General features: G+C 40.8%; 2 protein-coding genes across 4 annotated transcripts; one reads left to right on the forward strand and one right to left on the reverse strand.

The window, feature by feature from the left end:
* Positions 1-7,394: 7,394 nt before the first annotated feature.
* Positions 7,395-12,029, forward strand: LOC135526531 (C1GALT1-specific chaperone 1-like). 2 transcript variants are annotated; one of them, XM_064954995.1, is made up of 2 exons: positions 7,395-7,531; positions 7,946-12,029. In XM_064954995.1, exon 2 carries the CDS (start codon positions 7,964-7,966, stop codon positions 8,915-8,917), a length of 954 nt encoding a protein of 317 aa, XP_064811067.1. In that variant the 5' UTR covers positions 7,395-7,531; positions 7,946-7,963; the 3' UTR covers positions 8,918-12,029. The 2 variants fall into 2 exon arrangements, with proteins under 2 accessions (XP_064811067.1, XP_064811068.1); XM_064954996.1 differs by having other exon boundaries at positions 7,395-7,527.
* A 1,269-nt stretch (positions 12,030-13,298) lies between these two features.
* On the reverse strand, positions 13,299-22,156 carry mcts1 (MCTS1 re-initiation and release factor). 2 transcript variants are annotated; one of them, XM_064954998.1, is made up of 6 exons: positions 21,965-22,152; positions 21,610-21,762; positions 20,687-20,784; positions 20,460-20,593; positions 19,902-19,969; positions 13,299-13,745 (listed from the first exon to the last, which is right to left on the reverse strand). In XM_064954998.1, exons 1-6 carry the CDS (start codon positions 21,973-21,975, stop codon positions 13,664-13,666), a joined length of 546 nt encoding a protein of 181 aa, XP_064811070.1. In that variant the 5' UTR covers positions 21,976-22,152; the 3' UTR covers positions 13,299-13,663. The 2 variants fall into 2 exon arrangements, with proteins under 2 accessions (XP_064811070.1, XP_064811069.1); XM_064954997.1 differs by lacking the exon at positions 13,299-13,745 and adding an exon at positions 14,322-17,189 and having other exon boundaries at positions 21,965-22,156.
* Between the last annotated feature and the right edge of the window lie 344 nt (positions 22,157-22,500).

Genomic DNA, 22,500 nt, shown 5'->3' on the forward strand with positions numbered 1-22,500 from the left:
GCGAAGCTTGTCGGCTGCAGCGAGCTTCAACACCACCACCTTCAGATCATCAACCTAAAAAAACAGACAGAATATATTTTATTACACATTGATCCATATAGAATGTAATAGAATAGAACAGGTTCACCAGAGGGTTCTTTTGTATCACACAGTCAATAGAAATGTCTAGCACACTTACCATGTTGACAAATTTATCCTGCTGCACAGAATCTTTAGCTCCTGAAGGAAAATTGAGAAAATAAACCCAGTAAATATAGACCTCATCACGTTATATGGGTGACTAGCTGCTTAGAATAAAACCAACTGTCCTTTTGACTAACTCGTCTGCATATGGCAAAGAGTCATGGGATATCAGAACATTCACGTCCAATCCTTGGTATCTTCATTGAAGGTTTCGTCTCTCCTCACCTGCTTTATTCCATGTATCCCTGACTCCATCACGCTGCAGCAGGAGAGGGTAGAGATTCTTCACCTCTCTTTGGTCAGTCAATTCAGTGTTCTCTCCATCCTCCACCTCTGCCACCAACTGCTGGATCAGCACTGCTCAGACCAAACAGCTCTCAATAATCAAACAGTATTATCTCAGTACTGAGATTCACACCATTGCTGAAAGTTCCAGTAAACCCAATGACATGTTACTCAAAACTGGTGTTAAAAATCCAGACTCCGAGTGAAGTTAACTGTCAAAATAGCTATTGCCTTCAATGTTCTCAGAGGAAAATCTATCCCCATTTGTCATCTATGGTAGAACCACATTATCAGACAAAAGTTTGCACACACATACTCATTCAAGGGTTTTTCTTTATTTTTACTATTTTCTACGTTGTAGAATAATAGTGAAGACATCAAAACTGTGAAATAACACACATGGAATCATGTACTAACCAAAAAATGTGTCTATGTACACTGACGACTCAACAGTATGCATGTCGGCTGCAACCGTACAATAAATAACTGAGACGCTTAACATAGAGCTCAAGTCAGTTTTAGAATGGGTAACTGGCAATAGGCTGGTGCTAAATATCTCAAAAACTAAAAGCATCATTTTTGGGACAAATCACTCGCTCAACGCTGAACCTCGTTTAGATCTATTATTGAATAATGTGGCTATTGAGCAAGTTGAGGAGACTAACCTGCTGGGTGTAACCCTAGATAGCAAGCTTTCATGGTCAAAACATACTCAATGGTTGCTAAAATGGGAAAGGTTTGTCCATGATTGGGCATTGCTCTGCCTTCTTGACATCCGTGTCGACTAGACTGGACTACTGCCCAGCTGTGTGGTCATGTAAGGCAAAGAAAGACAGGACAATTGCAGTTGGTCCAGAACAAAGCAGAACGTATCGCACTTAGATGTACACAGACAGAACGTGTCAGTAATATGCATGTCAGTCCCTCCTGGCTCAAAGTTGAGGAGAGATTGACTGCATCACTATTGGTCTTTGTGAGAGGTATTGATGTGTTGAAGGTACTGAACTGTCTGTTCAAGCAGTTGGCACACAGTTCGGACAGGCATCGGTACAACACAAGACATGTAACCAGAGGTCTCTTCACAGTCCCAAGTTCCAGAACAGAGGCTGGGAAATGCACAGTATTAAATAGAGCCATGATTACATGGAACTCTGACAGCCCAGGTAACTCAAGCTCGCAAAATAACCAGTTTAAAAAAAAACAGATAAAAGGACACCTTACTGCACAAAGGGGACTGTGAAGAGACACGGCCATTTTATATATCTTGTATTGCATTTCCGACTGTGATGTATTAGACCTACACAAACGGTCAATAGTTTTAGAATGCCTACTCATTCAAGGGTTTTTCTTTATTTTTTTTTACTCTTTTCTACATTGTAGAATAATAGTGAAGACATCAAAACTATGAAATAACACACATGAAATCATGTAGTAACCAAAAAAGTGTTTTTATTTTATTAGTTTAACACATTTTTGGTTACCACATGATTCCATATGCGTTATTTCATAGTTTTGATGTCTTCACTATTATTCTACAATGTAGAAAATAGTAAAAATAAAGAAAAACCCTTGAATGAGTAACTGTGTCCAAACTTTTGACATGGTTGTAGATAATGAACTGAGACTTTCAGAGTTCAACATTGCCCTCACAACATTATGCATAGGGATCTAAGAATGAATACCAGAAATCTAAACACTATAAATGATACCAAGAAAAGATGAGACATCTTACAGCATGTCTCATAAGGAAGGTTCAGCTAGACAGGCCCTAAAATAGAACATCATAGACATGGTCAGATCAAAAGAATTCAAAGATACCACAGATTCGCTTGCCTACCTTCTTGGGGTTCCAAGCTTGTGTCTGGATACAGTGGTAGAGCATGTCTGGCAGGGCAAATAACAGCTAAAAAGTAGAACAGTGCTAAGGACAGCATGATGACAATAGCTTACGTGGCTCTGTACTGCACTACTTTATCTTGACTAGGAACTTCACTTTTATATCTTACTCGACCATCCATCACGACGGGATCGATACATCGTCATGTCACCCAGTCTCAGTCTTAATGGTTTGGACGTGATGGGCCCATCATCATGAACACAATTCAGGGGGCTCTGTCAAAGCAACTGGGGCCTATCTCTGCTTGTTCAGAGGGCCCTACAAATGTTTCCTCTCCAATAGCAATCAGTGGCCAGTCAGCAATCTCAAATTCTTTATATGTGACTGAAACCATTTTCTTGTTCAAATGGGTTGTTCATCCTACCCCAGACAACATGGTGGAACAACATGTATCACTGTTCTGATCAAGTCCCCTTTTAAGCACAGAGACTCTTTAGAAATATGTTGGGGTCTCTTTGTTTATTTTCTTTGTCTTACCCTTTGTCTTACACTCTCAGAAAAAAAGAGTATGGTTAGGGTACAGTATGGTTCCCCAGGGTATAAAACCACACCCTCATTAGCATATTTCCCAGCATGCTGTATTGCTAGTTTATTTTAAAAATTTTAATTGTTTTTAGATGCACATTGTGTGTTTTTGCATGTACATTGATTGATTGATAGATTGATCTTATGTTACACAAAGACAAAAAACATCATTTTTTAAATTACTAATCCAATCTATTAGTAATTATTGAACCCGTTACTGAGATAGTTGTTCCTGTTTAAATGGTTTAGGTACTCTCATTTATAAACTGATACTGTGGCAGTCATGATTAAATGTTCACATTTTGCGATTTCCTCATTTCCAACAGGAATAAATATCACTTTGCAAACTAGCATGATGTAATTTAACTGATTTCAGATTACTGTATTGGGATAAAACTAGACTGTTAAAGTATGGCTTTATGATATGTGTAATGTATTGTCACAAAAGGTTCTATGATAAAATATTAATTTAGGCACTTGGTGAAGGCTACAGGACTGAAAGTCATTGAATGCAACAACCATGTTTCATCCCCTGAGGCAGTGGTTCCCAAACGTTTTGGGTTACTGTACCGCCAAATGAATTTTACTCTGGGTGGAGTACTCCTGAAGTACACTCTCATCTGCATTTTAGTACCCCAAGTTGGAAACCACTGCTCTAAAATATATACTATTGGCTCTTAATGGTATGAACTGCGAGGGTACAATTAGGTACCTATAACTAAAGGTACAATGGACATACCTTACAGGGTTCCACTAAAGTGACAAGCATTTGTACCCCTTTAAGTAACAGTTGTCTACATCATTTTGTGTTTAGAGACCATCATTAGGCAAGCTTCAGGGAAATCGCTCACTCGGTAGTCTTCAGCCATTTCTCATTGTCCTAACATGAAGCAACACCCAATTACTGGCAAAGATAATTGTGTGCCCTGCTTTTCTAATGTCAGTTTATATGGGAAGTCATTTGAATGTTGTACATAAATAAATATTGTTGTATATGTATTTGCAAAACTATCCAATCATTTACATTTCACACATAACCTTGATCATACATAACCTTGTGATCCGTAGAAAAGAGAACACTAAAGTTCAAAGGGGCACAAAGAATGACATAGGGTGGTGTGTCATTGCTCTGAGTTTTAGCGGTCTCTTTGTCAAAATGAAAGGTTTCTAATAAACAGGAAATAGGAGTATGATCAAAAGGCCCAGACTGTTGTAAGTGATTGATAAGGTTATCATAAGCGTGTCTGCACAGGTTTCTGTTGAAATTACTGTTGAAAGCAATCTGGTGTCTCGCAAAACATCACAGGTGTCAAACTCCACGAGGCAGAGTGGCTGCGGGTTTTAGCTCCCCCCTTGTACTTCATTGATGAATTAAGGTCACTGATTAGTAAGGAACTCCCCACACCTGGTTGTCTAGAGCTTAATTGAAAGGAAAAAACATCCTGCAGACACTAGGCCCTTCCATGGAATGAGTTTGACACACCTGGTGTACATCATCTCAACTGCTAATTCTTAGGTGAAACATTTTGCTGAAAAACTTGTGCTGAAAGCAAGAAGAAATTCCTACATACAGTATTGTGGTTCTCAATTTCAAAATAAAAACCATGTATGATGTGTCAAAGTCTAATTTCAATGTAAGGCTATATAAAATAAAATGTTATATGATGAGTTATGTCATCCATGTAAGTTTGTACCATGGCTTTGAATCTGGTTTGCACCAACATAACTGGAATTTGATATATTCAACACATAGTTTAAGTTGACATAAGACATATTTTATTTTGCTTTTTTGTGTGCTTTTTATCTCACCGCCACAGAGATGAGCTGTCAATGATAAGTGAGTCACATGACTTCAGAACCCGGAAGTGGGTGATGAACCCTGAGATGATCCCAGGCAGTGTTTCCTTGTTGTATATAACTTTTTTTACCAGTTGTAGGTAGGGTATATTTGTAGGTAGGGTATACACTAGAACTGATGCACATCAACAAATAATGGAGATAAAGCACTGGAAAAAGACGTTGGGCGCATTACATAAATTCGCTCGGAGATGGTTAAAACTGCATTCTAATGGCGACTGCTTAATTTGAAAGAAAACGGTATCAAGCGAAGTGCTTTATGCATGTTCAGTTATTCGGTCTCGGGGGCTGCCCGAATGGATATTTGAAGTTATGGGGAAAAGGCCTCAATGAGACTGACATTATTCTAAATGTGAAGAATTATACATTTGCCTCTGTTGGCCATCAAGTAGCCGTAATGTATATGCCATTGTAGGCTACCATTTGATACAATAAATATGTTGAAATTACGATATCACTGGAGTCATTGCAAATCAATTTGTGGCACTTGTGTAGCCTACCTGGAGCTGGCAAACTAATGTAATAAATATAGCCTATAACTTCAGTTTATTGTTGTTGTAACCTTGTGTTGCTATGCAATTATTAATGAACACGTTTAGTTAATTACATTTGAAATTTCCAAAGCTCTATCGCAATTGCCGATCAGTTGATAGAAAGCATCAGATTGACGTTAACGTCAGATTAGGTTACAGGTAAAAATTTAAAAAAAAAAGTAAACACTGGCTGTTGTTGACAAGTATATTCAGTTCATATACATATTATTAATATTTAATTCAGTGATTGAAATGATTACCCCATCCTCAGTAACCTATTCCAGCAGGCTATTAATAAACACAAGCACTTCTTACCTCTTCATCACCTCGCTATTCATGTTGAAAAAATTAGTCTGTTCATTTGAACTAAGCAAGCTGCTAAATCGTTCAGTTTACACTTGCCTCATGTCTAGGCACCTGTAGATCTGAAATTAGATGTAGGCCTATCAGAGGCTATTGTCTACCTGCTTTTATCAAAGCAAACCATGGCAAAATTGAATTACAATCATAAACCAAGATTTTAATCTGTAGCCCATGCCTATCAGAAGGATAAATCAATCTGCAAATGGACCATTTGTAGTCTTAACATTTGGCACATAATAACAGCACAATTGCAAGAAAATAGCCTACATTAGTTTTTTATGTCCATCCAAGTTTTCTTGCTCATAGATTGAGATCTGTCGGGTGTATCTACAGTTATGCACATGTGCAAAGGGGATTTATTTACAATTATAAACCTGGTTTGAGCCCTGAATGCTGATTGGCTGAAAGCCGTGGTATATTTAAGCAATTAGGCCCGAGGGGGTGAGGTATATGGCCAATATACCACGGCTAAGGGCTGTTATTAGTCACGATGCAACGCAAAGTGCCTATGTACAGCCCTTAGCCATAGTATATTGGCCATATCTCACAAACCCCTGAGGGACCTTACTGCTATTATAAACTGGTTACCAATGTAATTAGAGCAGTTAAAATAAATGTTTTGTCATATACGTGGTATACGGTCTGATATAAGACGGCTGTCAGCCAATCAGCATTCAGGGTTCGAACCACCCAGTTTATAACAGACCATATACCAGGGGTATGACAAAATATTACTTTTTACTGTTATAATTACGTTGCTAACCGGTTTATAATAGCAATAAGGCACCTCCGGGGTTTGCGGTATATGGCCAATATACCACGGCTAACAGCTGTATCCAGGTACTCCGAGTTGCGTCATGCTTAAGAACAGCCCTTAGCCGTGGTATATTAGCCATATACCATACCCCCTTGTGCAAATGATCTGGTGAGTTTAGTGAGAGTGATTATATTTTCTCTTGCCACATATTCAAATTCCTTTATTATGTCACGTCATATCTTGCAATAATTATTATTTTGAGGAAACCTACATTTTGCTTCTAACGTCGTTACAAGTTACTATGATATTATTTCTTGGTTGGCTCGATAATGTTATAGAAAAAAGTTTTATTGTATAAATATGGCCTCTCGCTGTGAAAAAAATAATTGGGTTAGTTTTCAAACCTTTTGGGCAGGTCTTGAGTGGTCATTGGGCTAGAAATATTTTCTTGAACTGGCAACCGTGATCCCAGTGAGTAAGTAGTAGATTTGTGTCAGTACAGAAGGATAGGCCATTAAGTGTTTTGAGTAGCTTTCATACCAATGGTTATCATCTGTATTGCAGAAATGGAACATAAATCACAGAAAAAAAGATGTTGGCGGTGGCAGCTGCAGAGAAGTATTTGGGTAAACGAGATTTGACTTCTGACGAGTTACAGGGTGTGTTGAGTGAGGGTGCCCCATCCTTCCAGGCCATAGGCATGGTGTGGGAGAAAATAGTAGTGGAATGGGGTAGTGGGTTTTTTAATGAGTGTAGGTGTGGCAGCTGCAGTGAAGTACCTGGGTGTATGACATTTTACCGCAGAAGAGTTATAAGATGTTTTGAGATTCTTTATGAAATAGCGGTATATAGGTGTATGGTTGGTTGGTGTGCAATTTATTATTTCCCACCCCATTTTATTTTTTGTATCACAAATGCAAAGTGATTGAACACAGTAGGTGGCGGCATTCATAAACAAGGTGTGCGAACGCCATGATAGCAAAGAAGAAGAACCCGGAAGTTTGTTGTGTTTGTAAATCCAACAGCAAGCTTGCAACCTTGAGGTATATCAGCATACGGAAACTTCCTTCGACAGGAGTGGAAACAAAAAAGGAAAGGAGGGAATTCTCTGTCAGCTGCAATCGTTTGTAGGTAAGTGTTTTCTTGATTATATTTTTTTATTTTGGGGGGGGGGTTGAAACGTTTCTATTAATGAGATGCCTTTTTGTGACTATAGCTAATCGAGCTAGCTATCTGTAACGTTCGCTAGATATCAAGCTAACTAGCTATTCGCCTTGCTTCATTACTTGTAACCTGCTTGTCAAGTTATAGCTAGGGTAGCCAGCCATTAAATATTTTTTATAGTTTTGCACTGACAGTTGAGTCATGTCCTTGCTAATGCTAACAGCAAAAAGTTAGCTTGCTAACAGTAGTTAACTAGCAACACACTCGAATAACATGAAATGATAGTCATTGTTAGGTATGTAACTAGTGTGTTCTTTAACGGTCATGAGTATCCAGTTTGATTAGTAATATGGTGAATTAATGGTTTGTTCCTACTTTCAGCGTGTACTGTTGACAAACATGTTGTCGGAAGGCAGCTCCTTTGTGAAGGGGATAGCCCTGGGAGGCACATTCTGCCTGTTGTTGTCCCTGTTGGGGAGCTTTGCACCAGGCATGCAGTCCAGCCCAGAGGACCACCACCACCACCACATCAAGGCTCCCACCAAGGACGAGCTACAGAGCCTGTCTGATTCCCAGATGGTGGAGCTGAGCCAGAGAGTGCGAGTCTATTGCGTCATCATGGTTCAGCCTTCTGTCCTGGTGTATTGGTCCACAGCCAAGAACACCTGGGGTAAACACTGCGACCAAGCCGTATTCTACAGCTCTGAGTCAGCCAAAGCTCTGGAAGCGGTGGACCTTAACGAACAGGACGAGTGGGCCAAGCTGCGCAAGGCCCTGAAGCATGCGTATGACAATGCCGGCGACCTGCGCTGGTTCTTCGTGGCACGGCCCACCACCTTCGCCATTATCGAGAACCTCAAGTATCTCATTCTGGCCAAGGACCCCAACGAGCCCTTCTACATTGGCCATGCCATGAAATCGGGTGAACTGGAGTACGTGGAGTACCAGAGCGGCATTGTGCTGAGCTATGAGGCACTCAAGAGGCTGGTGAATGTGTTCAAGGATGCGGAGAAGTGTCCGGAGCGAGGCAGAGCCCTGTGGAAGCTGAGCGAGGAGAAACAATTAGCTATATGTCTGAAGTACACCGGAGTCTTTGCAGAGAATGGCGAGGATACACAGGGTAAGGGCCTGTTCAACAGTAAGAGTGTGGGTTCACTCATCCAAGACAGCATGGACAAAAAAAACTTGGATGTGGTGGAGGGCTGCTGCTCGGACTTAGCCATCACCTTCAGCGGAATGTCACCAAACCAGATGCAGGTCATGATGTTTGGAGTTTACAGACTACGCCCGTATGGGCACAACTTTCATGATTCCTTGATATTCCTGCCCCCTGAGGGCTCTGACAATGATTAAAGTGCAAGGCTTCCCACTTTGGGGCAGATATGGCATTAACCAGACTGCTGCTGTCAAGTGAATAAAGACAGTTTTCTTATTCAGTTTGTGAGCATGAGGGAGCTTGGCAAGTACTCGGGGGAGGCAAATCATTATTCTTAGTCTTCTATACCTTTTTGAATTTGCACTCTGCACATAATACCATAGTGGAAAAGTAATGAACAGATGAAGAAATTTGAAGAGCAAATGTGCCACGCATTCCACAGGGGGCCAAGTGTCTGCAGGTTTTTGCTCCAACCCTGTACTTGATTGATGAATCAAGGTCACTAATTAGTAAGGAACTCCCCTTGCATGGTTTAACACTCCATGGAATGAGTTTTTGACATTCCTGTAATCTAGTGTATACAATTTTCGTTAACACAATTGACATTTTTATTGGTATTTGTGGCTGATTTAGTTTAGGCTATTAAACTCAACAACAAAAATAAACGTCCTCACTGTCAACTACGTTTATTTTCAGCAAACTTAACTTGTAAATATTTGTATGAACATAAGATTCAACAACAGAGACATAAACTAAACAAGTTCCATAGACATGTGACAAACAGAAATGGAATAATGTGTCCCTGAACAAAGGGGGGTCAAAAGTAAATCTGTATCTGGTGGCCACCAGCTGCATTAGGTACTGCAGTGCATCTCCTCATGGACTGTGCCAGATTTGCCAGTGCTTGCTGTGAGATGTTATCCCACTCTTCCACCAAGGCACCTGCAAATTCATTCATTTCTGGGGGGGAATGGCCATAGCCCTCACCCTCCGATCCAACAAGTCCCAGGTGTGCTCAATGGGATTGAGTTCCGGGCTCTTCGCTGGCCATGGCAGAACACTGACATTCCTGTCTTGCCTGAAATCATGCACAGAACGAGCAGTATGGCTGGTGGCATTGTCATTCTGGAGGGTCATGTCAGGATGAGCCTGCAGGAAGGATACCACATGAGGGAGAGGATGTCTTCCCTGTAACGCACAGTGTTGAGATTGCCGGCAATGATAACAAGCTCAGTCTGATGATGCTGTGCCACACCGCCCCAGACCACGACGGACCCTCCACCTCCAAATCAATCCCGTTCCAGAGTACAGGCCTTGGTGTAAAGCTCATTCTTTCGCCGATAAACGCGAATCCGACCATCGCCCCTGGTGAGACAACCGCGACTCGTCGGTGAAGAGCACTTTTTGCCAGTTCTGTCTGGTCCAGTGATGGTGGGTTTGTTTGTGCACATAGGTGACGTTGTTGCCGGTGATGTCTGGTGAGAACCTGCCTGACAATAGGCCTTACAGGCCCTCAGTCCAGCCTCTCAGCATATTGCAGACAGTCTGAGCACTGATGGAGGGATTGTGCGTTCCTGGTGTAACTCGGGCAGTTGTTGTTGCCATCCTATACCTGTCCCGCAAGTGTGATGTTCGGCTCTACCGATCCTGTGCAGGTATTGTAACACGTGGTCTGCCACTGCGAGGACCATCCGCTGTCCTTCCTGTCTCCCTGTAGCGCTGTCTTAGGCATCTCACAGTACAGACATGGCAATTTATTGCCCTGGCCACATCTGCAGTCCTCATGCCTCCTTGCAGCATGCCTAAGGCACATTCACGCGGATGAACAGGGACCCTGGGCATCTTTCTTTTGGTGTTTTTCAAGAGTCAGTAGAAAGGCCTCTTTCGTGTCCTACGTTTTCATAACTGTGACCTTAATTGCCTACCCGTCTGTAAGCTGTTAGTGTCTTAACGACCGTTCCACAATTGTAAAAGAAAAAAGCATGAAAGTGTTTAAACCCTTTACAATGAATATCTGAAGTTATTTGGAATTTTATGAATTATCTTTGAAAGACAGGGTCTTTTTTTTTTTTTGCTGAGTTTATAAGGCCACATTGAGTGAACATTTTGAAATAATCTTGAAGTATTGAGATGTCTCTAAACAGTTTGCTACACATGTTTGGATGCCACCATTGTAATAGAAATTGTTGGTGGATTTGTTTGTTTAATTTTGGGGTATCTATTTTACTCACTTGAAACACCTGATGAAATAAATTGGCAGCCATGTTTATCCTCTTACCAAAAACTAAATTAAATGAATTGTTCTGCTGAGACTGCTGCATTTAGTCATAATGGGAAATCAGTTCTTACAGACAAGTGCTAAACCAAATACTGAGCACTGTAAAGCCAAATAGGCCTATCTCATAGTGAAGCAGTTTCTTACCCCTTGTTATTGATAAGCTAATAGATATATACGCACAGTGCTTTCAGGAAAGTATTCAGACCCCTTGACCTTTTCCACATGGTTACGTTAGTCTTTTTCTAAAATGTTTTTTTTTCCCCCTAAATCTACACACAATACCCTATAATGACGATGCAAAAACAGGTTTTTAGACATTTTTGCAAATTATACAAAATAAAAAGATTACATTTACAATTCAGACCCTTACTCAGTACTTTAATCTTTGGCAGGGATTGCAGCCTTGAGTCTTCTTGGGTATGGCGCTACAAGCTTGGCACACCTGTATTTGGAGTTTCTCCCATTCTTCTCTGCAAATCCACAAGCTCTGACATGTTGAATGGGAGTGTTACTGCACAGCTATTTTCAGGTCTCTCCAGTTGTTCGTCCAGGTTTGGGCTGGGCCACTCAAGGACATTCTGAACCAGGTTTTCCTCTATGATTTCGCTGTTTTTAAAGTCATCATTGCCCTCATTGTGAAATCCCGGAGCAGTTTCCTTCCTCTCCGGCAACTGAGTTAGGAAGAACGCCTGTATCTTTGACGGTGTATTGATACACCATCAAATGTAATTAATAACTTCATGCTCAAAGGGATGTTCAACATCTGCTTTAAAAAAATTAAAACATTAACAATAGGTTCCCTTTTCGATGCATTGGAAAAGCTCCCTGGTCTTTGTGGTTGAATCAGTTTAATTCACTGCTTGACCTTACAATTATCTGTGTGTGGGGAACAGATGAGGTAGTCATTCATGTTAAACACATTATACACAGTGAGTCCATGCAACTTATGACTCTATAAGCACATTTTTACTCCTAAACTCATTTAGGATTGCCATAGAAAAGGGGTTGAATACTTAACTCAGGACATTTCAGCTTTTGGTAAAAAATGTGAAAACTAATTGCACTTTGACATTATGGGGTATTCTGTGTAGGCCATTGACAAATCTCAATCCATTTTAAATTCCGGCTGTAACAAAATGTGGAAAAAGTCAAGGGGTGTGAATACTTTGAAGACACTATATATATAAAACATTAGGAACACCTCTTTCCATGAGACTGACCAGGTGAAAGTTATTCATGTCACTTGTTAAATCCACTTCCATCAGTGTAGATGAAGTGGAGGAGACAAGTTAAAGGATTTTTAAGTCTTGAGACATGGATTGTTGCCCATTGCAAGACAAAAGATTTTAAATGACTTTGAACAGGGGTAGTAGGTGGCAGGCACACCGGTTTGAGTGTGTCAGGAAATGCAACTATACTGGTTCACGCTCAACAGTTTCCCGTGTGTATCAATGGTCCACCACCCAAATGACATCCAGCCAACTTGACACAACGGTGGGAAGCATCGGAGTCAATGCCCCGACGAATTGAAGCTGTTCTGAAAGCAAAAGCAAGTCAATATTAGGAAGGTGTTCCTAATGTTTTGTACACTTTTTGGGACTAATGACTGTAATATGGCGAAGTCTGAAGCATTTGTATGTCCTTCAAAAATTGTCAGGCCCATTCCTTAATACCCCACTATCTGATAACTGGCTGAAACTGTAACCCTCATTTTGTAATCAGTTAATTTGCGCCAGTATGTGTCCATTATATTTTGTGGAAGTATTCTATGGATTATGTTTTCACTGATGTCAAAGCCATAATTTCATACCCATAACCTTTAAACGCCTACTGAGATTGGAAAGCAGGTATGACAGGTTTTTCCAAGGCCAAGTCTGCTTTTCAGTCGAGACCATGCAAGGAGACAACTTATTTCCGGATCACATCTTCTCTACCGACTTCCCAATGCTGTCAGAACAGGACCACGGCTGTATCCAACAACCAATAGGTGGTTCTCAATTGGGAGAAAGTCTGCTTTGTGACCCGAAAAGGGGCCGACATATGTAGGAGTGTGAATTTGTTAATAAGCAGGTGTGCTATCGAGGAGAAGTGGACAACTGTATCCTCTTGGCTCCCTATCGCTGAAGCCTTTTGAAATCTGCCACACCCCTTTTTAACAATTTCTGAGAAATGCGCACACGTTTAAAAACACGCCTGTATTCATGCCCCATCAAGCGTCATTGTACACCCTGGAATAGATTTCATATGGACAAGTGTCAGCTAGATTGCTTGTTTTCTCATACATAACAACACCTGAAATGTTGAATATGACCATTTTTATTTATTTTAGGAGTTTATCTTCAGTTAGCCTCCAATTCACTAAAGAGATTTTATTTATCATAAATCCATGTAACAGCATATACGTGGTACTATGATCTACAATCCATTTAAAATGTTTTGCTCCTGGTAGCAAGTGAATCCCAATGACATTGGCAAAGAAACCATGAAATGTAAAGGCTGTGAAAAGGGGAAAATATCTTGAATGCAGGTTTTTATTTGTGCATTAATTGGGGATTGGTTCAAAGCCTCCAGCTAGTTACACAGCTAAGTCCATTGGTGTAAACAATTGACTGGCAGCCTCACTGTCAAGAGCTTCACGTTGTCCAGGGGGGTTGGTGAAGACATCTCACTTATACGTCTTCATGTGCCACAGTCCATCATTAAGATAGTGAACAGTTTCAACTCCTACTCCCTTGTTGACTTTCTCTCTGCTCACAAAAAAAGTGAAGTGGAATGAGCATTAGGCAAGTTTACAAAAGTACAGTAGTATACACACAAGGAGGTTGGTGGCACCTTAATTGGGGAGGATGGGCTCGTTAATGGCTGGAGCGGAATAGTTTCCATATGTTTGAGGCCACTCCATTTGCTCTGTTCCAGCCATTATGAGCCTTCCTCCCCTCAGCCTGCACTGGGTACACATACAAGTACATTTATGCGGTGTAAATGGGTCTTTCTATAAATAAGGGGGCCAATGTGTGACTGATCAACATTTCAAAATGGTTTGAAAGAAAATGTTTTATGCAGTTCCACATGTGTACTTTAGAGGAATAAAAGTAAATATGCAAAGTGGCCCATAACTCCACCTATACAACATAGACCTTGGACTACACATCCTTTAAGTAGAGTACACATACATTGGCAAGTCAAATTCAGGGACTTTTTCGAGAACCTAATTGTCATTTGTTTATAGGGCCTAATATAGACCCCCCCCCCCCCCAAAGAAAAAGCATAGTGTCAAAGGTAGGCCATTACCACTTAAACTCCACCCAAAAACTTTTAGTCCATTGTTGATATACTGCCAAAATATATAAAGATGTCAGCAATCAGGTTTAAGATATGGAACTTTCAAAATATAGAATTCTGTCACATATGATACAAAATGTTGCAACTATTAGATAGCAACCATAGACTAATGAAACAACATACCAAAAATAAGAATGTATTTTTAGGCCTCTGCAATGCATTGATATTCAAATGATTAATTTCTAAAATGTGAGAATATTGTGGACATTGCCCAACTAAATAGACTGGATGCATGGCGATCTTTCTGTAGTCTGTGGCCAACGCAGGCACACATAATGGAAGGATTTGTATCGAAAGCCAACAGATGTTGTCGTCCTCAATAACCGCACGTGGTTTTACCACAACAGAGTAGGGCTTCACCCTTCAATTGAAGCAGCGGGAAACAAACAACTGGCCACATCGCTCACAAAAACAGATCAAAACTGAAATCACTGATAATTATATGGGAGCAGAACTTACAAATTGGCTACAATAATTACAAGGACTTTTCAAACACCAAATTAAGGTCAATATTTGATTTTCAAGCTCGGCCTATACCAGCAGTCTACTTGAAATTCTGAGCTCCAATTCAAGTTGGCTACTTTCAAGCCCCTTGTATTGTTTAAAATTGCAGGTGTAACAAGGAAAATAAAATGTATTTCTACCTAAGTTGTTTTTTGAGGGGGTATCTGTACTTAACTATTTATATTTTACTTTTCAACATTCCTTAAAATATTGTACATTTTACTCCATACATTTGCCTTGACACCCAAAAGTACTGGGTACATTTTGAATGCTTAGCAGGACAGGAAAATAGTCCAATTCACGCACTTATCAACCGAACATCCCTGGTCATCCTTACTGACTGATCTGGCGGACTCACTAAACACACATGCTTAGTTTGTGGCTTTCCATAAATAAATAAAATGGTGCCATCTGGTTATTAAATTATTTATACTTTTACTTTTGATACTTAAGTATATTTTAAACCAAATACTTTTAAGTCGAATGTTACTGGGTGACTTTTACATGAGCCATTTAATACGGTCAAGTATGACAGTTGGGTACTTTTTCCACCACTGTTTCATGTTATTTCATTACCAGATCATATTGTGAATACGCCCACGGGGCTATGAAATGTTATTTACAGTGTTTTCAGTTTTCCTTGACTTATTCCATATTTTGTTACGTTACAGCCTTATTCTAAATATCCCTCCCCTCTCAATCTACACACAATAGCCCATAATGACAAAGCGAAAACAGGTTTAGACATTTGCTAATGTATTACAAATAAAACATACCTTATTTACATAAGTATTCAGACCCTTTGATAAGACTTGATTGAACTCCGGTGCATCCTGTTTTGATCATACTTGATGTTTCTAAAACTTGATTGGAGTCCACCTGTGGTAATTTCAATTGATTGGGCATGATTTGGAAAGGCACAACTGTCTATATATGTCCCACAGTTGACAGTGCATGTCAGAGTAAAAAGCAAGCCATGGCGTCGAAAGAATTGTAGGTAGAGCTCAGACAGGATTGTCGAGGCACAGATCTGGGGAAGGCTACCAACAAATGTCTGCAGCATTAAAAAAGGTCCCCAAGAACACAGTTGGAACCACCAAAACTCTTCCTAGAGCTGGCCGCCCAGCCAAATTGAGCAATCGGGGGAGAAGGGACTTGGGTCAGGGAGGTGACCAAGAACCCGATGGTCACTGACAGAGCTTTAGAGTTCCTCTGTGGAGATGGTTGTCCTTCTGGAAGGTTCTTCCTCTACCAATTAGGCCTTTATGGTAGAGTGGCCAGACGGAAGCCCGCTTGGAGTTTGCAAAAATGCACCTAAAGGAATCAGACCATGAAAAACAAGATTTTCTGGTCTGATGAAACCAAGATTGAACTCTTTGGCCTGAATGCAAAGCATCACGTCTGGAGGAAACCTGGCACCATCCCAATGGTGAAACATGGTGGCAGCATCATGCTGCAGGGATGTTTTTCAGCGGCGGGACTGAGACTAGTCAGGATCAAGGAGAAAGATGAATGGAGCAAAATACAGAGCGATCCTTGATGAAAGCCTGCTCCAGAGCAGAGCTCAGGACCTCAGACTGGGGCAAAGGTTCACCTTCCAACAGGACAACGACCCTAAGCACACAGCCAAGACAACGCAGGAGTGGCATCGGGACAAGTAACAATGTCCGAGTGGCCCAGCTAGAACCTGGACTTGAACCCAATCTAACAACTCTGGAGAGACCTGAAAATAGCTGTGCAGTGACGCTCCCCATCCAACCTGATAGAGCTTGAGGATCTGCGAAACTCTGCAAATATAGGTGTGCCAAGCTTGAAGCATAATACCCAAGACTCAAGGCTGTAATCGATGCCAAAGGTGCTTCAACAAAGCACTGAGTAAATGGTCTGAATAATTATGTAAATGTATTAAAAAGTGTATAATTTGGCTAAAATTTCTAAAAAAATGTTTTTGCTTTGTCATTATGGGGTATTGTGTGTAGATAAGGGGGGGAAAAAAATCGAATACATTTTATAACAAGGCTGTAACGTAACAAAATGTGAAAAGTCAAGGGGTCTGAATACTTTGCGAATGCACTATATATCCAGAATAATTAATAGGAAAAGCGCTGGGTGTTGTGCAATAGTCTATCCTATAGAATTCTGCACAGTAGACTCAGTGTCCAATCTGAGGCGCAAAAACATATGTAAAGGAACTCATTACCTTGAGGCTTTCGCAGTTCAATCTTGGGATATTAGAACCAATGTGGATCCAGGGCACAACTGTCTTCACTGGTGTAATGAATGAGACACATTCTGGACATTCCTCAAACATTAAATGCGCTCTAACAACAGCTGAAAATTCCTTCCTGGATCAGATGTGAGAAAATATCACACTTAAATAAATCAGCTGGACACCAAATGCGCATCCAAGTATCAATGCATAATTATTTTAGAACCATGTTAATGACCGTATGAGTTTAAGTTAAGGTGACTCTTTCTGAGAGCCTTTTCTCCTGGGAAGATGGTGAGCTTATCAATGCCGTAACATCTGTTCCTTTGTTATTCTGTTTTATACGTTTTCATTGGCTGGTAACATGTATGTGCCTTTTGTGTCAAACGGATTCTCACGCAAAGTGTGAGCAATAATGTTAACCTATCTGGAAGAAGAGGGACAGAACATTCTTATGACTGAAATGCCATTTCCCCCCAGACAGGGAAGTCTGAAACCCCTGGTTTACAGAGCACCAGGACTAGTTATGCTGAGATACCATAAAAAGGGGAGATTGTGGCAGAGTACATTTTGATTTGTTATCTTATATGACCTGTAGAAGGGACAGGTCATTCTGTTCCTCATCTTGTCTGTAAGGTTGCTCTGTTCCCTGATATGCTCAAATCGCACTGTTTCAAGTTGCCCTTTTGTAATATAACTAGGGATGCGCAATATATTGGTAAGCAGATCGGAATCGGCCGATATTAGCTACAAAATGTCAGCATTGGATCTGTCTAGTTTAACGCTGTTGTGCAAAACCGATGTCAAAGCTGACATGAATACCTATATAATGTAGGTAGATGACGGCATGAAAAATACAGCGCTAGATGTGCAACACAGCATTTTTAACCTGGCCCACAATGTCTGCTGTGTGGATCTATTTTCAAGTTTCAAAGGAAACTAACAAAAAGGCCATATGTAACGTTTGTGCTGCTATTATTTCCAGAGGGAAAAAGTGAAATATTTCAATACCACAAACCTAATCACCCATTTGAAAGTGCATCCCCCCCCAGACGTTCAGCGACTACTTAGAACCAAAGCAGAAAAAAAAACTTGCCACACTTCCGACAACTAAACAAGTTCAAGTCCAGCAGTCATTTGAAAGAGTAAGAACATTTCAGCGAGACAACTCAAAGGCGAAATCGATTAATGCCAAGATAATGACAATCATCTGTGCTCTGTCGTGGATGTTGGCTTTCGCCGACTGGTTGAGCACCTCGAGCCCCGGTACACACTACCAAGTAGGCGCTATTTTTCAGATGCTGCCCTACCAGAGTTACACAGCATCCATGAGCTACTTGCTATGGGCGTCACTGCTATTAGCTTCACGACTGACATTTGGACCAGCGACGCCAGCCCCATAAGCATTATGAGTTTGACAGCACAGTGGGTCGACGAGGATTTCATACTAAGGAAAGCCGTACTGCAGGCTCAAGAATGTGCTGGTTCTCATACCGCTGCTGCCATTTCAATGGCATTTGAGAACATGTTTGAAACATGAACACTCCTAACTACATTCGAACAACTGACTGGAGAATTAAGCTCAAACTGTGTCTGCAGCAGACGTGTCATGGCAGTGAAACACCTGCACAACAAAACTGCAGACACAGACCGTGGAAAAGTAAAAAAAAGTACTCTACTAGAGGCTGTGAACAAGCGATTCGGTGGCATTCTCTCTGACCTGCTTTACTGTGTCGCCACCTTTTTCGATGCTAGGGACAAGGGCCGCTACTTCGATGCAGACAAACAGGGTTCATGTGAAATGTTAGACACAGCTGGACAAGATGGAAATGGACACAGTGCGCACCGAGGAAGAGGACCCATGACAGAAGAGGCCACGGACAGACAGAGCTGAAACTTCACTGCTTGACATTGTTGAAATCCTGGTTGAGAATGAAAAGACTGAACAAATGAACAACGAAACCCAGCAAATAAGTAAAATAAATGGGTTTCGATTGTTTTACAGGTAATGGGGACATATGTAAATGCCAACAAAACTTTTTGGTCCGTGTGTGTTATAGTTAACTGTACTAGACTATTTTAAAGGCCTTATCGGTATTAAGTTTATTGGCAAGGAAAACAATCGGGTATCCGCCAAAAATGTAATATCGGCGCATCCCTAAATATAACCAGTCTGTTTCTAAACTACTGTGTTCTAACTTCCTGTGAAACAATCCATCTATTGATAAGCAGAAGTAACAGGCTCATTCAAAGGACATGTGCAACATCCCTCCCATCCTGGGTCTGTATAAATGTCTGAAATCACCCCTCCCATCCTGGGTCTGTATAAATGTCTGAAATCTAAGAGCGAGTCGAATTGGTTTTTACCTTGCATGCATGCTTGTAATAAAGCTTTTTAGAATGAGATCTGACTGCCTTCTGAGTGGTTTTCCACCACAACAGCTGCACTGCATTTCTGAGAGCTCTATACAAAAAAAATACAAAACTGTCTGACAGCTAGATCCAGGATTCTTAAAGGGTTCAAGTTCAATGTCTAATTTAACTGATGAATGCTTCATACATGATAACGCCATCTTAAATGAAAGGTCAGAAAAGTAATGTTGCATGCTGCTCAATTTTGGGAAAAATCCATCAAGACACCAACCATGATAAAGGCTTAAACATCAACTCATGAATTTGATTGAATATGGCTATGCCCCCTTATATTAATGTAATGACATGAAGATTTTTTGCAGATTATTATCAATAACTTTCAACAGCTGAAACAAGTTGTTCAGTGTAGGAAATCCTCCCTGGTACCCTAGATTATAGAAAGACCCAAATAGGAAAAAGCACATGTGATACTTACATGTCTTCTGCAGACATCTTCATGACTCCGACACAAAGGGCATGTTGCTTGCCCTCCGCCATTATGGCCTGAAACCAATTGTCAAGGAAACACCATCTCACATGCACTTGATACTAACAGGAAGTGTCAAAAACACCAATGCTGGTGTATGACATCATTACAAGCTGACATAACGGTGTGTTCAGAAGGTAAAAATGTGTAAGAACATGTATGGGTCAAACTGCAACATTATACACACAAGGTTGTAAATGGCCTTGTTTTACCATATTTTGGTCAGAGAGTTGAAAGGTCAGTGACTCACACTCTGGTATCAAAATGCTGCTCTGAGTTTCCCACTTGGAACTCCAACTTGAGGGCCGATCTAGTGGTAAGCCATTTCCAACAGGAACTTGGACCTCCTAGTTTCTGAAAGCATCATCATGATCACAATGAATATGATTACATGGATGGGGGCCAGATCCTAAATAAACACTTTCACTATTAGACACTGAGAATACAGCCCAGTAAGATGTTGTACTGAACATAAATGATCAGCATAATCGGTCATAGGAAGGATACAACTACTGTTTCTGAGGCCGAGGGGTAGAGTTTGGCGCCTGGGGACGTCAATCCAGGACACATGATATTGGCTCCACTTAAGACAAACTTGATGGCCCCTTTGTCTACTTGTTGGTGTGGAAGAATAAAGGGGTCTGTAAAATATGAACAGAGAAACTTACTGAACAGTACACTGCAACACAGCAATTCATCAGACACCTGCACATCAAAAAGAGCAGAGGTCTTACACTTATGCAGCAGTCGGAGGGTTGGGTAGAACGGTCCTTCTCTTTGTCTGAAGAAGAGCAATTCTCCATTCACCGTCAAGATTTCAATGTGTTCATGGCTGCAGGTTGGAGGACGGAACACAAAACAACATGTCAAACTCTTCTCTTGTTCACCCAAGGGGGGGGCAATACCCAGCCCTCTTGGGTTCTCAGCCGAAGCATGCAACGCGGCCAATGTGTACAACAATCCCGACACCATTTCTAAATAGATATCCAGCATCTCCGAACACCTGTGTGTAACGGAAGAAGGAAGCTAGAAAAGTGTTGAAAGTTTTTTTTTAAATACTGTTGGCTGCAACAGTTAAAATGTAGAATAAGTGTTTTTTGCATTTGTAAAATTATTTTGATGTGATATGAAAGTAGAGGGCCTTGTATTTCTTGAACCAAATTGCAATTGAGAATCCATTCACATTTATATGGAGTATCAGACTGTTTTGGATGCCAGAGTCAATTTGCCTCTAGACATAACTTAAGGGCCTTGGATGGTAAGGAGTAGGCTAGACTACACTCCTTCACAGTCCACCTTGGCCTAGTAAAACTGATGTCAACAAATATTCCAAATACAATGGACTTGTTCGACATTGCAGCAGACAGTGCAGGTGACTTGTGACTGACTGATCAACTAATCACCTTGCATGATCATAAATAACTACTAATTATTATTTGTAGATCAGTCAGTCGGTCAACATTTACCCACACTGGGAAAGGGGGATACCTAGTCAGTTGTCCAATTGAATGTATTCAACTGAAATGTGTCTTCCGCATTTAACCCAACCCCTCAATCAGAGAGGTGCATCGTGGACATGCTGATCTGAAACCATTGACTGTACATAGTCTCGAACACGGCCACTGATAAGGGGGAAAATATTATCTTCTTGACTTACCATCGCACTATTTTGACAGGGTCCTTTTTTGGCATGATATGGTTGAGCCATGACTCAATGTCTGGAAACTGGTCCAACAGCTGGTTTTTGATGCCTTTGATTACAGAGGTCTTCAGCTGAATACAGTTGGAAACATTTTCCTTCTCATCAAATCTGAAACGAGACAATAGTAACACATTCATGTTAGTTTGACCCTTCATTCAAATGAAAGCTAATCAAGAGTTATCAGTTGATAAGTCTATTTGGAAGACTAAGAACATGTTATAGTTAGCTAGCTAAGTGGCTATAGTTAGCCTACTAGCTGCCTGGTCATGTAGATAGCGAGTTAGCTAGGGAAATCATGCGTAATACCTACTTCTTAAACATCCTCGTTGGTCGCGTTTACTGTGTTCTTCTCTACCTAGACAAGTCTATTATTTTTGCTTGATGATTGACTTTGATGAACAAAAATCCAATAACATGTATTTCAATTCAATAGTCTCCCCACGCCTGTTTCGCAGTTTATAGGCAGCAAGTGACGTCAACTTGCGACATGCATGCGACAGTTTCGAACGAAATACGGCAGGCTCCGAACCCGAAGGCCCCATTCGAATATTTTAAAGATGAGTCCTTCCTTCCACCCTTCTTTCTATGTTTTATTCTTTTCCATGTCCTTTCTATACGTTGAAAATACGTTGTAAACCATAACTTTTGACAGTAAACCAAAATACTTTAGATAGGAAAACATAGTTGGGTTACTTGGGTACATTAAAGCACACTATTAGACCATGTCAGAAGATGTTACTTCATGTAGCAGGCAGGTAGCCTAGTGGTTAGTGCGTTAGACTAGTAGCCGAAAGGTTGCAAGATCGAATCCCCGAGCGAACAAGCTAAAATGTCGTTCTGCCCCTG

Source organism: Oncorhynchus masou, chromosome 32, assembly GCF_036934945.1.
Source record: "Oncorhynchus masou masou isolate Uvic2021 chromosome 32, UVic_Omas_1.1, whole genome shotgun sequence".
NCBI lineage: Eukaryota > Metazoa > Chordata > Actinopteri > Salmoniformes > Salmonidae > Oncorhynchus > Oncorhynchus masou.

Bases quoted from the DNA above. Each gene is read 5' to 3' on its own strand.
- mcts1 (XM_064954997.1), bottom strand. The intron at 19,970-20,459 runs GTATCCTTCCTA...AATTGGTTTCAG, and splicing joins CGGCCTCAGAAACAGTAGTT to GCCATAATGGCGGAGGGCAA. The intron at 17,190-19,901 runs GTAAGTATCACA...CATCTGATCCAG, and splicing joins AAGATGTCTGCAGAAGACAT to GAAGGAATTTTCAGCTGTTG.
- LOC135526531 (XM_064954995.1), top strand. From the start codon at position 7,964: ATGTTGTCGGAAGGCAGCTCCTTTGTGAAGGGGATAGCCCTGGGAGGC.